The sequence below is a fragment of the Apus apus genome, chromosome 6, assembly GCF_020740795.1.
Source record: "Apus apus isolate bApuApu2 chromosome 6, bApuApu2.pri.cur, whole genome shotgun sequence".
NCBI lineage: Eukaryota > Metazoa > Chordata > Aves > Apodiformes > Apodidae > Apus > Apus apus.
This window is the reverse complement of record NC_067287.1, coordinates 20,103,050-20,119,220: the sequence shown is the minus strand read 5'-3', so window position 1 is coordinate 20,119,220 and position 16,171 is coordinate 20,103,050. Positions and strand designations below refer to the sequence as shown.

At 35.6% G+C, this 16,171-nt stretch overlaps 2 protein-coding genes across 5 annotated transcripts in view; one reads left to right on the top strand and one right to left on the bottom strand.

The window, feature by feature from the left end:
* Positions 1-16,171, bottom strand: part of B3GALT1 (beta-1,3-galactosyltransferase 1) — a 233,758-nt gene that overhangs the window by 14,464 nt on the left and 203,123 nt on the right. Inside the window, exon 4 of the transcript XR_007889966.1 lies at positions 3,989-4,043. The gene's annotated coding sequence lies outside the window, so the exon portion shown is untranslated. The remainder of the gene's footprint in view (positions 1-3,988; positions 4,044-16,171) is intronic.
* Positions 1-16,171, top strand: part of STK39 (serine/threonine kinase 39) — a 91,506-nt gene that overhangs the window by 73,857 nt on the left and 1,478 nt on the right. For 3 of the 4 annotated variants that reach the window (XM_051624287.1, XM_051624286.1, XM_051624284.1), the window contains 2 exons: positions 12,099-12,163; positions 14,533-16,168. In XM_051624287.1, the coding sequence (XP_051480247.1) occupies positions 12,099-12,163; positions 14,533-14,793 (326 nt within the window). In that variant the 3' untranslated portion in view covers positions 14,794-16,168. Of the gene's footprint in view, positions 1-12,098; positions 12,164-14,532; positions 16,169-16,171 lie in introns of those variants that run through there. The other variant, XM_051624288.1, reaches the window with a different exon arrangement.

Genomic DNA, 16,171 nt, shown 5'->3' with positions numbered 1-16,171 from the left:
GGGAAAAATGGAAGGTGAAAATACTTGTGCTTATGTTGAACTCAACAAATTGTTGGCATAACAGCTGATTTTCTGAAAGGACACTTGAATAAGAGTTAGTAAAAGCTGTTGTGGAAAGTACGGCCATAGCATGTTAGCTGATGCTTTTAGTGGGGACCAGCTGATGTGCAAGTTCTCTTGAATATGCTGGTAAGCATTAACGTGTCACCTTTTGAGTCTTGCTGGATTTGCTTCACTTAACACAGGCTTCCCAGGAAAACTTCCATTCTGATAAGCAGTAAGTTCAGCTATCTGTACTGCAGAGAACAAAAATTCCATCTTGTCTCTTTTAAGTTCTGGCTACAATTGACTGTTTTTTGCTCTTATTGACAGTAGCATTGTTTCACAGGAGGTCCCTAGATCAAGGGAATTGGTGCGGAGAATTTTGTTTAAAAGTAGACTAGAGTTTGTATTTGGAAAGGGGAATGAGACTTGGAGCTTTTATGTAGGCATTGGTATCTAGCTGCTGAGGTATTTTTATGCAGTACCAAGATAGCTATGTTAAATGGTATGAAAGATCTGGAAGATTTTCAAAATACATTTTGAGATGAAATATGTCTCTCTGTGTACGTGCAGTACATGTATATTAGCTAGTGAACACTCATCTAGTAATTCTTTATTATGTTTTTGATACCACAAAGGAAACTGGAATTAAATAACTGTCAGTTCTGTTGAAAATCACAGCTGCAGTTCAACATCACTGGTGTATACAATATGCATACAATTTCAGTGACGCCTTGGGCTATAGTTAATCTTCTAGAGGCCTTGCTTAAATTTCGGAACCTACAGGTGTATTTACAGCTATTAAATTGCAGTATATATTAAAAAAAACCCAACCCTTCCCTTCCTGAACACTGCTTAAATAAAAGCGTTGATATCCATGCCATCAAGAAATGTGCAATTGCCCTTCACTATATTAATATACTGTTATTTTAGATATTTTTGTCAAAAAGTACCTGTGAATACCTTGAACATCATGGAGGACATTTGTTCATACACCAGACATTAAGTACTGGTAAATGAGTGCCTTTCTTGGGAGTTGGAGCCAGACCCAAGTATCTGCTTAATAACGAAAGGAACAGCTTTTAGTCAGTCAAAAAAAAAAGCGCTTCCTGCTGAAAGTCCTAATGTGTTCAGAAGAATCAGCTTAAAACCCAATACATCATATTTTTAAATGAGATTGCAAGCTTTTCCATTAGCATCTTTTCTTGGAAGTGTGAATACAATAGATGTCATAATAGTTTGACCACAGATTTTGGGGTTGTTGGGTTTTTGGTTTTGCTTGGTTTTGTTGTTTTTTGTTTGTTTGTGGTGTGCTTTTTGGTGTGTTTTTTGTGGGAGTGGAATAGCCTTTTTACTCGGTTCAGTTACTGTGGTAAATAGACAGTACTTAAAATGTCCTCTAGAATAAAAAAACACAAACCCAAACATGGCTGTGGGTAGATTATTTGGTTGTGAGTGCAAAGAGCATGTATCTGACCAAATGTAGAATGACATGATTTCAGCAGATGTTTAACAGTAAGTAATCTGGTAGGCTCCCTATTAATCACAGTGTTAAAGCATTTGAAATGGACACAGCTGACTGTCTTAATCTGTCATCTGCTGATGCAAAGGAGAGATGAAAAGCAGGAGGCCTGTTTGTTAGTATCCTGTCTGTAACATCCTAACTCATAGTGGCACTGATAATCCAATTCATAGGAGACCCACAGAGTTACACAGTGCATATCCTTTTGCTTTTCTTCTTAAGCATCTGCTTATACCTAGTTTACTTTGCTGTCTTGTTGGATTACTCATCTTTGAAAGAGAATGAAGTGATGCCTTTTGTTCAACTAATTGTAGCTTATCATCTTACTGTAATCAGAACATGGGATAGTGCTGCATGAGTAGGAAATGTTGCATTAACTTATGTCCTCAAAGAGCAGTAATTTTGCTATGGGTAAGTGACTTGGATAGCACTGCCACTTGAAGGCAGTGTAGGTTTGTCATTTAATTTCAGTAAAATATTGAGATGCACTGATTTTTTTAATCTTTGAGAGAATTTCTTAGAAGTTTTTCTTTTTTCTTGTGTCTCTTTATTCTTTTGTTCCAAACTGGGTGAAATAACTGAATTTTTAGTTAAGTGTATCACATTTTATATGTTCCAAAGCTTAATATACTCATAAACTTTCTAATGAGAAAATGCCTTTCTAGAGCCTAACAATTAATTTAAAACAACAGACTAAATACTTTGTTTGCTTTTTGATGTATTTCCAGGAAGGAAATGTACAGATTTAATTAAAACCTTACTGAATATTAAAGCTTTTTTGTAGAATCTTTTGTGCCTTCAGCATGTGCACATAACTCTTTAGCAAGGTATGATGCATTACAGATAGGAGAATATTTCTGCCATCCCAAGGGTTTAACTAAGAACTTAAATATTTCAACACATCTGGCTCATTTAGAGCTGATGCATTGAAGGGTGACTCATAATGACTAGAGTGCTGGGAGATCTGGAAGCTTGAGGTACACCAGCAGGTAATCAAGCTTTGCATCTAATTGTGCCTTCAATGTTATTTTAGCTACATGTATTGTATTTAAAAGGTACACTTGAGGAAATATATTGTGTGAAACTGACAGGTAAAGCTTGTCTTGCTGAGTTTTCAGAATGGTGGAAACTTAGGCTTAAGGTGAAAAAAAAACAACAAAACTTTTTTTAGGGATAATGGTGGTTGTGGCAGAAATATAAATATGGGATATCAGAAATTCTCCAAGTGTGCAAATTATTAATGTATCATAGTTAATGTGCTTATCTTAAATTAATTGTCAAGCAAACAATAAATTTTAGTAACTTTAAAGGGGGAAAAAAGTGGCATTGGCAGCTGCTTTCACAGAAAATTACTTTTTTCAGTGTGCACTCCACCAGTTCCTACTTAATATAAATGAGAAATAAATCAAAATATTCGTTAGTGGGATTATTTTGAGTTTTGCCTAATACAATAGGTGCTTTTAGGCCTGAAGTGTGTTCCCTGCCCTCATAGATCTGAATTGTAGTTGTGAATTCTTTCTAGTTAAAAAATAATTAAAAAAAAAAAAAGACAACTGGGAGTTTGAATCAGAAATTGCAAAGACAGCAATGTAAGTAATGTTCTTCTTTTCAATAGTAATTTAGTAGCTGTTATTTGTTTCCTTGGCATTCACTTCTCTTCAAGTAGTTAGTATGTCAAAATAAAGATTTATTGAGGTTGTTCAAACTGTAGGTAGCCTATTCCAGAACCTAACTTTTGCACATCAGGTAGTCTTTTATAAATTTTTCCTTGTTTCAAGTTTCAGATGTAAGGTATTGAAGTAGCCTGGATGCTATTTCATCTTCCTAATAGTTTTGTCAGAACAATATCTATAATTCATAGCAGAAATCAAGACAGGAGGAGCTGTGAAGATGTGTGTGTGTGTGGGGACATTACCAAGTGATAATATGCATAGCAGTATGTGACCTGCCTTATTTCTGCATAGACTTACATTTCAACTCTAATCCAGCATGGTGAAGGTATCTGTTAAACTGTCTTAAGTATCTTGAGTATCAAACTGTTGTCAAAACCTCTGTCTGAAAGCTGACACTTACTTCCTACATTCAGTCACTGGCAAATGACTTTTTCAACCTTGTATTTGGACTCACTCTTTCTTATAGAGAATTTATGAGCGCAATTTACCGTCATATCTCAGGCTTGTTAAATATCCCTACTAGCAATGTTGGACAGCAGGTCTACATTTTTATTTTAAATGTTCATTTGAGACTAGACTGAGGTTTAGAATGCTCAGGATCATCAAAATGCTTTTCTCAAAATGAAGGGGAAATTGTGAAATGTATATATAATCCTCCCTCATCTTCCTGCCTAATCTGCCCCATTAGACACATGCAGAATCAAAGTCTGAAACAGATAAGCATTTTTGTATCCAAATATATTCTACTTACCTTTTTATAACACTTCATTTTAAGTGTGGTGGTTTGCCTAAGTGTTCTTCTGACTCTGGGGGGAAAGAAAAAATCAATTTGAAATATCAAACTTCTATTTTTTCATAAGTTTCTGGGAAAAGGTACAATTTGCCAGTAATAATATTTTAATTTAATCAATGTAAAGTAATCATAATTTCAGTTGTTTTTTGTTGTTTGTTTGTTGTTGTTTTTTTTTCCACAAGTGGCAGGATGTAAAGCATTACTTTGGGATCAGATACCACACTCAAAGAATCCAGGAGTTTAAGAATGTGTTACTGGAACTAAAATAGGTAGATTTCTGGCACTAACTTATTTCATTTTCCATTTTGATACAGTACTCCTGTTTCATAAAATATAGTGCTTATCTTAGGTGGTAACTTTTCTATCAGCTACCTAAAGAAAAAATTAAATATCGTGGATTACTTTTTTAGTCCTCAGTTTCCAGTTTTTATCTGTGACCCTAGGGTATTAATACCCTGTGTTAATGGATGTTAGTGTGAAGATATTTGAGGTCTGCTAGTATTCCATTATTATTTTATTTTTCAATTTATGCAAGAAAAAATATTTATGGTCTGTAGTCTGTAGAGGCCCATCAGGAATTATGTCCTTGATCCTGATGTCTTTCCTATGCCTTTGCCTGTCCCACTCTTCAATAACATGGAACTGGTTTGTTGTTAAAGCTGAGGTCCCACTTGACCCCCACCCCCCACTCTTTTTAGAACAACATACCCTGATGCCAAACTACAAGTTAATATGCTTAAAAATGTCTAAAAATACATGGACTAGCATAAGCCTTGGTTGTCTGTATGGATTAAATGAATTAATACATAACTTAAATCAGCACAGATTCTGGTGCTCACTAAGGGGTAGCACAACCAGTGCCTGTGAGTATTCTGTGCATAATTTGAAGCATTGCTTGTATGCTTTCTTTACTATTGCTGTATGTTGGACCAGTCTTCAAGAGGGGAGGTTGGTTTTATTTGGTGCTTTCTTCCTTGTGCCTGGTACGTTATACACACATGAAACAGCATATGTTCCTCCATGTTGATAATATTGGGGCTCAGAACCCATATATACCACAGGGCCCAAGTGGCTTTAATAATTACTTTAAGCTGTGGGAATTGCACTGTGAAGTTGTAGTCCTGTTCATACGGATGTTGTAGGAGACCTGCTTCAGTCTCCCAGTGTTCCTTTCAAGGGAATCCTGTTTCAGCCTTCTGTTGTCCTGTAGTTGCCCTCTTTAAGCTGTGTTTTTTGATTGTGAGGCAATAAATCAAGCTGTTTAATTCTAAAATATAAAATGTTGAAATGCAGATAGTTTCCATTGTCATTATCTATATTTACTGATTCAGTAATGTACTTTGAGAATTCAGACAAATTTGTGAGCCTTAATCTTCCTTTGATCAATTCCTAAAGACAGCCTCTTCATAAATAAAACATTTCTAAATGTTTTTAATGTTTCTCCCTTATCCGTATCCAATAGCTTTCTCAGAAAAGAAGCCAGGCTTGCTGTTGGATCTTTCTGTTTTATTTCTTTCTTATAAGTAACATATCTGGCTTCTTGCTGTCCTCTAGCAGTAAACACTCATTAGTCAGCTATCACAGACCTCAAAATGCTTTAATATTTCCCTCCCTGCTGTTCTCAAGCAACTTGAACAAAAGTGACTTTATGACTAGCATCCTGAATGGGTAAGCTAATGGAATCACACTACACTTAGAAGACCTTTTTGACCTCTTTTGGAAAAGCCTTTTAATCTTTTTGTGAGCTGCTAGGTAATATTAGATAATGATAAGAAAGTCAGAGATCTGGAGGAGTTGTTACTAAAAGCTCTAAAGGTTGATTGCTTTAATTGTTTGCGTAATATACTATAATCTAGTGCTAGTGAGGGTTTAAAACTTAGTTTGGATTTTGTTATGAACTTGCAAATGCATGAAAACCACCACTGTGCAGTATGAAATATATATTAATGTGTGTGTTGCAGTGAACCTCTTGCAATATGTGAAGCCACCTCAAGAGCATGCATAATAAATTAAGCCCTTTGGAGGAAAGACCTATCAGCAGCTGAATTTTCAGGAGTGATAATTCAATTGAAAAGTATTCCCTGTCACTCCAGCATCCTGCTTCCTAAGACCCATACTGGAGAATATGGCATTAATTGTCAAATCAGCAGGCTCCCAAGGCAGTTAATTATGTAGAACTCCATGTATTAGATGAAAATAGCAAAATAACTACCTACAGTTGGGGAACGTAATATTTGAAACAACCAGCAGGAAAGCCTATAAATCTGTGGAGCTTTGAGTTTGGTGTCTCCAACAGCAATACCATTGAAACATTCAAGGTCAGGCTTGATGGGGCTCTGGACTGGAGATGTCCCTGTTTATTGCAGGGGAGTTGGACTGGATGACCTTTATAGGTCCCTTCCAACCCAATACATTCTATGATTCTAGAATGAAGTAGGGAGCAGCTGAAGATGGCTATTTAATACTGCTGAGTTTTGAACTACATAAAAATTATTTCACTTTTGACTTACTAAAAATATTTTTAATTTTCTCAGAGCATATAATTTGTCAGGGTTTTTTTGATACAGTAATTTTGTGTCTGAATAATGTTTTCCCTAGCCTCATATCTGAATTTCAGGATTACATTATGCAGTACCTCTGCAAACTGTTGAACCTAACTGCACACTGTCAGAGGTTCCTCATCCACTGTTTTCAAAATGGAAAAGCAGATGAGTCATTATTCTTTTGAGAGCACCCCAGAAATACCATCTCAAGCTTTAGATTCTGTTTGTGTTTATGCCAGATGGCTTCAGCTCAGTTGGCTGGGTTGGCATTGTTCTGGAAATAGTTCTACTGTTCTTCATGTAGCTTTATTTACTGTGTCATTAATTTTAGCTTATCTAGAAGTTTCCCCTATTCAGAAGCCACTGGCGTTAGGTTTCATGCTACGTTAAGAATTTTAAATAACCAGGCAGAGCTCTGTCACATGAAAGGAGTAAAACAGAGACTGCCCAAAGTATGGTTACTGTGTTCTATTTGTGAAGATAGCTTTTTTTTTTTGTTAACCTCACCTTATATTGATCACTTACATAAAAAGTGTAACTAATGTGGTTGGCCAAAATTGTCATATAGGAAGGAGTGATTTGAAGTATATTCTACATAAATATGCATGCTAGAGGACTGTAGTTATGTGGGGGTTTTTTATTACATCTGCAATTATCAGCCTGTGTTGTGTGTATTTATATGCTGGGTTTGACCTTTTATCCTTCTGCATGTTCTGCAAGTGCAGACACTTATTTTGGCAGAGGCACAATCATTTGTCACTGAGCACAACCAGCAAAAGAACCTGGAATGATTTGTGGTACATAGGTTGATTATATGTCCGTCAGAATCCTTCTGAAGAAAGCAGAACAGCACCTCATTTATTGTTGTAAACAACAGAAAGCCTATTGTGCTAACTGCTGCTAACATTTGAAGAGAGCTTTTGCTTCAAAGCATGATTTGAAGTATATGCTATTTGCTTGAGGTTACTGATGGCAAAGCTTTTTCCATCACCACTTAATTTCTTCCTGCACTTATCTTGTTCACGTTTCTTTGTATGACTTTTATAGGAGCATGACCATAACATCTTGAGAAAACACTCTGCAGAATAAAGCTGAGTCTAGTATATACAGGCCATCTAGAAACAGTGAATTCCCAACAGGATTTGAAATTGTCAATTAGTGCTGCTTGCAGGGAAACTAACCTACTATGAATTTCAGAAGTACAACATCCAAGGCATCAGTTAAGAGTACTTCAAAGAAAAATGGTTTTGTCAATAGGAACTGTAGTATACTTAGCCAGAGATAAGGTGCAAACTAGAATCCAGACACATATATTTTACTACTGTCTCCAGTTTTCCAAAGAATTTAAGTATCAGTGGAGAGAATGATTTGTACCTCTGTAGAAACTCCTAATGAGAAAGCTCTTTTCACTTGAGGGAAAGCATTACTATATATACTTTGTTCACTGACTTGCAATAGAAGAATTGTTGGCAGCACTGGGAGAGGTGGTGAGATTGGGATGGTTATTGTCCTCCCTAGTTTTTGCAGATATGTTTGGGTTAATCTGCACTTACAAACTTGAGGCTTGGGTTTCATATTTAGGACAAAATAACACTTTTTACATGAACTGTACTAGGAGTGTTAGTGAGTCTCGATCTACTAAATAATTTTTCATGATGAAAAAAGCCTAAATTTAATAGCTGGGAGAGATGTTCCTCAGTAAAGCCTAATAGCAGTTCCACCTAAGAGTAATTGTTTTTCAGTCTTGCCTGATGCAATCAGTAATTCTGGATAGGCTGAACAGTAGCAGCAATTGCTTGTATGTGAGAACATTGTTTACTGTTGTGAGCATATGTCTGAGTAATTTTGATAATGTCTTTAGTTAAGATGGGGTCCCCAAACTTCCTGGAGAAATAACTGGAAGGCACTGCAGGCTGGCTTTAAGGAAAGACTTTCAACTGTTTGAATGGCTTCTACTGTCTGTGCTGCAGGCTTTATTTCTAAAGGAAGTTAACTGAACTAGAGATGATATGGACACCTGCAGTTCATGGGTTACTGCTGTTTTCCCTAGCTGACGGTATCAGGCCCCAAAAGACTCCAGTTACCAGTTGAGTCCAGATCTTCAAGGTGTTTGGGTGCAGAGAGACACGCCTAGTGCTGTGTACTTATTGAGGTCCTAGAACCTTTGGCTTGCAATAAGGTAAAAAGGATAATGATTGACTCATCCCTAAAAAAAAAACAACAAACCAAAAAAACTAAACAAAAACAAAACAACAACAAACCATATGCAGGCTTGGGAACTAATCCAGATTCAGACAGGTGCCTCTAATAGTTGGCCTTGCAGTCTAAATGAGGATAAGATCTAGCAAAAGAAAAGCAAGGAGTTAGAAAAATGAAAAAGGTGCTGACAGGATTGTATGGTTTTGCTTGGTAATTACATGCACTTATTTGATTCTTAGTTGATGTTTGTTACTTACACTTTCAAATATTACCGAACGAGCAGGCCTTTGGGGGGATTTGCATTCACAGTGGCTTGACTGAGTGGGATTAATGACGTTATTTTGGCAGAATAATTTTTATTGCTGTTCTCTTAAGAGCAGAAAATGTAAAACACACAGTATCAAAAGTCACAGGTAAAACATTAGTTTTACTTGAAAAATGCTGAATGCATATAATTGAAATTGAGATTTCCCTGCGGGAATCTGAAGATGTGACTCTTTTTAATGTGAACTTGCATTCTAATATTATGGGCTCTGTAGGTCTGCTTTCCCGTTTTCAAGAGTAGTCTGAAAACATCTGGCATTGCTCCCATAAATCCTCCTAATCTTCAGTTTGATTAAACATGTCCCACCCTGTTTATGGCCCATCAGAGAAGCAAAAATAAAGCATATTTCATGTGCTTGCTTTGGATGTTTTTCTAGCATGTTATATGTAAAGATTTTAGCTTTTGTTCATATTAAAAGTAAGGACGATTGAACAAATAAAACTGTCCCTGTAGGTTTTTAATGAGCACTGTTCTTTCAAAAGTAGTTTTCTAGAAAAATTGTATCCATTAGAAATATCATTCCTTTCCGTTACAGTGTTTACTTAACAAAGAAAAAAGTAATCAGAATTAAGTATTTACATATATTGCTAGTTTATCTTTTGCTATTTTTGCTTCAAAATTTTTTATTTCTTCCAGGTAAAGAGTCAGCAGGAAGGCTAAGGGGGTTTTTAAGATTTTGATATCACTTGTGAAATCCTCACAAGTTGCTGCTTTCCTCTGTATGATAATTCATTAAAACACTTGCTGATAACGGGCTGCTGTTTGCAGTGCAGGAACAGTAACTTCACCATAAATTTGCCTAAGGGCAGCTGGAATATTTTGCATTCAGGTGAAATAGCCAAGCAGCATACTAACTTTCCTTAGATGTTCTATGGCTGCTTAACATTAAATGAAAAGCTGCCCCTCCTCCAGATGAGTGCATTTGCAGATCACTTTTTTGAAACGTGTTACAATAGGTGAAGTTAGAAATTTTTTAATTTAGGTTTTCTAGAACTGTGTCTCCATCTCAGTGAATCCAGCTAACACAAGCTGGAGATGTTTTTTATTTTTTAAAGACATGTTTTATGGGGATTTGGATAAGCCAGAGCTGCTTTTGAGTGCATGATCCTATTTTATAGATTTTAAGACATTAAGAAATTGAAGCTATTCTATCCTGGCTTTAGGATCTATGGAACTGAATGTTCCTTCTTGCCTACGTATGAGGTTCTAAGTATTAATTGTAACAAAAAGAATTATCTGTATTTGCATGTCTTCTGTCAGGTTGGAGGTACTGCAATAAAATTGTCTTATTGATTGTGGAAGTGAATCGTGTGTTTAAAATAAAAACTGTTTGTAATGACTAGAATAAAGAAGATTATGAATAATGAAGCTTTAAAAATTGAAAGACTTTCTATTATAGTGCCTATAGCTGAATTAATTTAACTGTGAAAGCTGATTCCAAAAAGTGTTCTCTATAAAATGTACCTTGTGCTTGCTTTTAAGGCTTGTTTTTAGTTTCAAACATCCCTGGTCAAATTTGTTACAGGTGCCTAAACAATCCTGAGTCCCATTTCAGTAGTATAAAGAAAATGGGACACCCCAAAAAAATTATTTGCATTTAACAGTGGTAATTTGGCCTAATTGTTTACTTCTCTAAATTCCAAATGTACTTATCCCGGTGAGGTAAATTTATGCTACTACACAGTGAATCATATATGATGATCAGACATGGTAGGAGTGAAAATTGTATCATCATGATGTTGGAAGATGAAGGAAGTAGGAACCTGATGTTATAGCAGCAGGTTATTAAACATACAGCTGTTGGCTGTATATAGTCCACTTTGTGAAGTCTGTGAAAACTAGTATTTATGGAGAATATCTGGTTTCTCGACTCTGCTTTATGGTACATTTTAACTCCATGTACTAAGAAACAGATGTTAATTAATACCTGTTTATTTTCTTTTAAAAAATCTTAGCTAAACAGCTCTGCCAAGTTTGGAGTCTTTATCTCATGCTGATGTAGTGTTGATGGCATCTTGTGCTCCTAAGTTGATCTTGAACAAAGGCTCTCAATGATTGGTCTGAGTTAGCTCAGGATCTGTGACTGTGCAAAGCTGGGGTGCAAATTTAGTAAAACTATTAAGTTGAAAGCAGCTAGTTTTTTTGGTCAAGTTTAGTGGTAGCAATATTTTTTAAAATCGACCAATTAAAAGTGTGACTTAGGTGTTCGGATAGAAAAAGAGTTTATTCTTTTCCTGTCTCCTCCTCTGTTTTCAAGGCGGAAATCATTCCCTTCCTTCTACTTGTGTTATGGCACACAGCTTCCTTCTCTGGACACTGGCTCTGTAGATCTAACAAAACTGTTTATTGCTATAACATCTCAAATGTAATTTGTGCTTACTGAGAGAGTTGTTTAGAAATTCAGCTCTTTGTATATCACTCTCTTATTTTTGCTTATTTTTCTTTTGGTTCAGTGGTTTCAATTTGGTTCAGAGCTGTAACATATTACCAAGAGTCTTTGTAGGTACTGATGCCAGCCCAAAAAAGGGACAGAAGTACACACATACAGGCATGGGAAAGTTAGAGGGAACAGTGAGCTCAGCCTTCTAGAAACCTGTGCTGTGATACAAATCACGACCACCATCAGCTTATGCTTGGCTGCATGATTCTCCCATTTTTGTTGTGCTTACATTTTTGTGATTGTTAAGCAAATTTATGGAATAGACTGAGCTGAAAATTAGTTGCTATTTTTTTCTATCATTTATTTTTCAGGCAGATTTTCCCCCTGAATCAGTTAACATAGTCACAAAGTATCTGTAAAGTGACTGCAAAAGCAAGGCAGGATTTATGGCAACCCAACTGCCCTCTGACTTTCAAATGATAGCCAGAGTGTGATAGAATGATTCAAGTGGTAATTTACAGACATGTGTGTAGAATTAACTAGAAGATTCAGTGTGAGTATTGATGTCATGTTGAATGCAATTTTCTCTAAATTGTATTTTTTTCATACTTTAATTTACAGTTGCTGCTAACTTACAGAAGATAGTAGATGATCCAAAGACCTTGAAAACATTGACTTTTAAATTGGTAAGTAAAAGCACAAAGGGAAGAAACAAACTAATTATCAGACAGTTTGGATTTTATCTCATTTACAGCTATTTTTCTGAATAAATGTGTTGACGGATAAGATGACTGAAATTGCCATGCTTGAGAGAGAAACCTTAGACCCTATCTTGACAGAACATTAGGGGTATGTACAGTCACAGAGCTCCATAACTGCAGAGAGCAGGAGGTTCATTCACGTGAATTCTGAGGAAGTCTGAGGTTTAGGTGAGAAACTGCAAGGAGAAGACCCCTGGGAAGAATTGCAGAAACAAGAAAGCAGGGAAAACTGGTAGGTTAACTCCCCTCCAGCTCTGCTCCCTCAGCTCTGCCCTGGCTGAGCTCTGTTAAGTGTCCTCTGCTAATGGACTTTTTGTTCTAGTCCCATTTTTTTTCAAACACCTATTATTTTATTTACCAGTAGGTCACCTTCTCCAACTTCTTTCAACTGACCATCCACACTTGCAAGTTTATCTTGCTCCCACTGTATTTCATTACTGGTTCTCCCCACCTCTTTTTGTGTTTCATATATACAACATCAGACACTGGTTTTGGGCCTGGGACTGTTCTCTGTGCTGCATTTTGTGCCATGGACCATGGATCCTAATTTTGCTTGATTTTGATGCTATGATAATATATCTAATTTTATATTAATGATTTTACGTTGCAAAAACTTAATTCAGAATTGATGTGCTGTATTTGTTTTTATTTCTTGCTAAAATTAACTAGAAAAATTTACATACCTAAAACTGTTGAATGATTAGCTATGTAAATACCAAGCTCTTACTAATTAGCTTTCAGCACCTCTTGCTGAGAGTGGCTCTGCTGCATATGAAAGACTAGACTGAATGTCTGTTAGATAAGTAGGTCTCCAGAATCACAGCTTTGTTTATAAAAGCACCTGCTTCAGATGAGCCATTTTTAGAGAGTAAGTGACCTAGTTCATGATAATGTATTAATTTGGGATTGTTCTTCCCATGTAATTTTTTAAATATAGATTTGAGTAGTTTTAACTGACCAAATCAGTTGGACTCATTTTTCTCTGCAATCCAGTAAAATAATCAGAACTTAGATTATTCTTCTGGGAACAGGTTGAGATGAGGGAATAAAGACATGTAACTTGAATTGTTTTGTTTCTGTTGCCCTTTCTATCTAAATATAGCTTAAAGCCTGATGCTTCAGTTTTTGCAGCTGATCTGTGTTCCTGCTGTCTAAATATCTGACTTAGCTTTATTGTGTAGTCAATGGCATCTAACCAGGAGCATTCAGATTCATGGATACTCCAGAGGCTATGTAGAAGTCTGAGTTGCTAGTTCACACACTTAAAATAGAGGCTTGAGATTCTGAACTGTAATGTCACATAGAATCCAGTCTATGTTTATATATGTTGAAAACAAATCTACTTGAAAATTTAGGTTGGGGTGTTTTTGTGATTCAGTTAGATTTATTGATAGATTTGTTGATGCTACAGTCAATGTCACATGGTATTTCAGATTCCCACTCAGGGAATGCTGTTATAATCCTAATCCTTACCATAATCAGAATTAACAGACAATCAAAAATCAATGTCTTTGTCCTTTGTCAAGGTAGGTTCCTTTGACTAGTTAATGATTCCTGAGGTTAATTTTAAATCTAAGTTTCTTCCTGATAATTTTAACCTAGTTTCCTACATTAGTTCCCTACTTTGCAGGAAAAGAACATAACCACAAGAAGTATCCTAATTATTCTTATCTTTGGATTAGTTTACTATATGTTTTGTTTCTGCCTGTTTCTATATTGTGTAGTGGAGTTGGTATATGAATTGTTGCCTAGAACTCTCATTTGTTGGTATACCTCACTGAGTCTTTGTTACCTCTTAGCAAGGTTTCACTGAATTTGAGAGCACTTACATACCACTTGATTAAAGCACATGTTGGTAAATATCTCGTGGTGATTCAAAGTCTAAATGTAGTTAATCTTATATCTATTCAGAGATTTGAATTGAAAAGTGTTCTTAAGTCTAGGATTAGTTACTATTTGTGGACAAGAAATCTGATTAATATCTCACTGCTTTCAGATTGCTGGTATTTTGCTGGTGCATCATATTTCTATTCAAACAGCAAGCATTTTCATATTTGGGGAAGAAGATGAACTTAAGTCTTAACTGTTTTTATCTTTAGTAATTGCCAAAATGGTAAAGAAAGTTATTAAAGTGAGGGGCCTAGACAAATCTGTCTTTAAGGTTGGATCTCCCTCTTGCTTATTTTTTTAACAGTGCATATTTGTTCTTACAATGATGTTGTTTTTCAGAACATGATTAGTATTAAACCTCCCTTAGTTGTCTTGGCTAACACAGAATGATGACTTTGCTACAGATCCAGCTGTCCACACTTCGGGAAGAAGGCTGCTTTAATACCCAAATAGTCTTGGCAACACTCAAGGAAACACAAAATTATTGCTCAGTGCAATTTGCATTTTATGTAAGGATTTTTCATATGAAAAAAAAGGAGGAAAAAAAATTAATGAAAGAATGCATTCAGTTCCTAAACAGTGAATTGCAAATACTGAGAGTTTATATAGTAGTTGTACTTCTGTTAAGCACAAAGCATAAAGCTAATAGGTTCCAGGTGAATTAGATCTTAGACAATATTTATTGACAAGGCATTAAAAAAATCTGTCTGCATCTAGATATGTTACTTATCATGGCTTTGAGAAGATTGATAGCTAGCTAGAGTGTAAAATTATGTTAGTATTCTCTCTTTATCATGATATTTTAATTGTAAAATTAAAACTGAATTTATTTACTAAGTTACCAATACAAAAACCATTGTGATATCCTAAGAGAAACTAATGGTGATGATCTCAGATCTTTATCTTGCTGCCTCAGTGGAATAATACCTGTGAAATTCTCTCTCTGAAGAGACAACTCCAGTTCTTTAAGTCTGATCAAAGTAAATTTGAAGGAGTAGCCTCATGCAATGCTTCCATAGGTATCAAGTGAGTTTATTTTTGGTCATGAAAACTCAATAGAGGATGTCAGTCAGTGTGTGCACAATCTGAGAGCTCTTGTCCTTGTATTGCATATACACAAACCAGTTCTGCTAAAGGGCTCAAATGCTACTAAGGCATGAAAGGGTCAAGAATGTTTTTATAGAGTGAACCAATTGTTCCGGTGGGTTTTTGGGGAGATGCCAAAGAGTCTGAAAATATGTCATAAGTAATTTATCATTATAATGTTCATCCAATTGTATTACTTATCACATAGGTGAAGAATGCATTAAAACATTCATCTAAAATGTAATCACTTCTATCCTACAGAAGCAAATCTTGTATTTTAAAAGTCAAAATATAAAAAAAACTGCTGGCAGTGTGTGTATTTTTTTTAAAGCAGACCTAAGCTAAAAGTTCGGTCCTGACCTAAGTGGGTTTATATTCTTACTGTTTTTTTGTGAAAAAAGTTTGTACCATGACAGACTTTACTGAAGAATCTCAACAATATAATTTGAAATACTTGATTGTACTGTCAGAAAGGAGCTGTCATTTTAAAAATATTAGTATTTACTCTTTGTAGCCTTCTTCAGTCTCTTTGTTTTAAAATTCAGTGGATTGGTCTTTCAGAGAGACTTGATAATTGGACTCATGAGATATTTGGTATGTACAGCACGATGGTAAAAGGTGGATTCTATACATGTGGATTATTTGCTCTTCATGAATGAAAACAGCATGCTCACATGAAAAGCAAATTTGGCTTCAATCTGAAAAGTTTGGTGTAAAGAATTTGGGTCTTAAGTGTTCATTTCCCAGTATTTTAAAAGTAATTTTGATATTGATTAGAAGAGAGCTTGCTAAAGTGAGGGATGCAGTAGGCTGACACTGTCAGCAGATACACCAAGCAGTCTGTAAGTTGTCCTTCAAGTAAGCTGTTTAGTGACTAGGCAATACAGGGAAATATATTGCTCAGATGTCAGTTTTTCTTGTGTAGTGTGATATACTAAATGGTTTTGTTTGTACTTG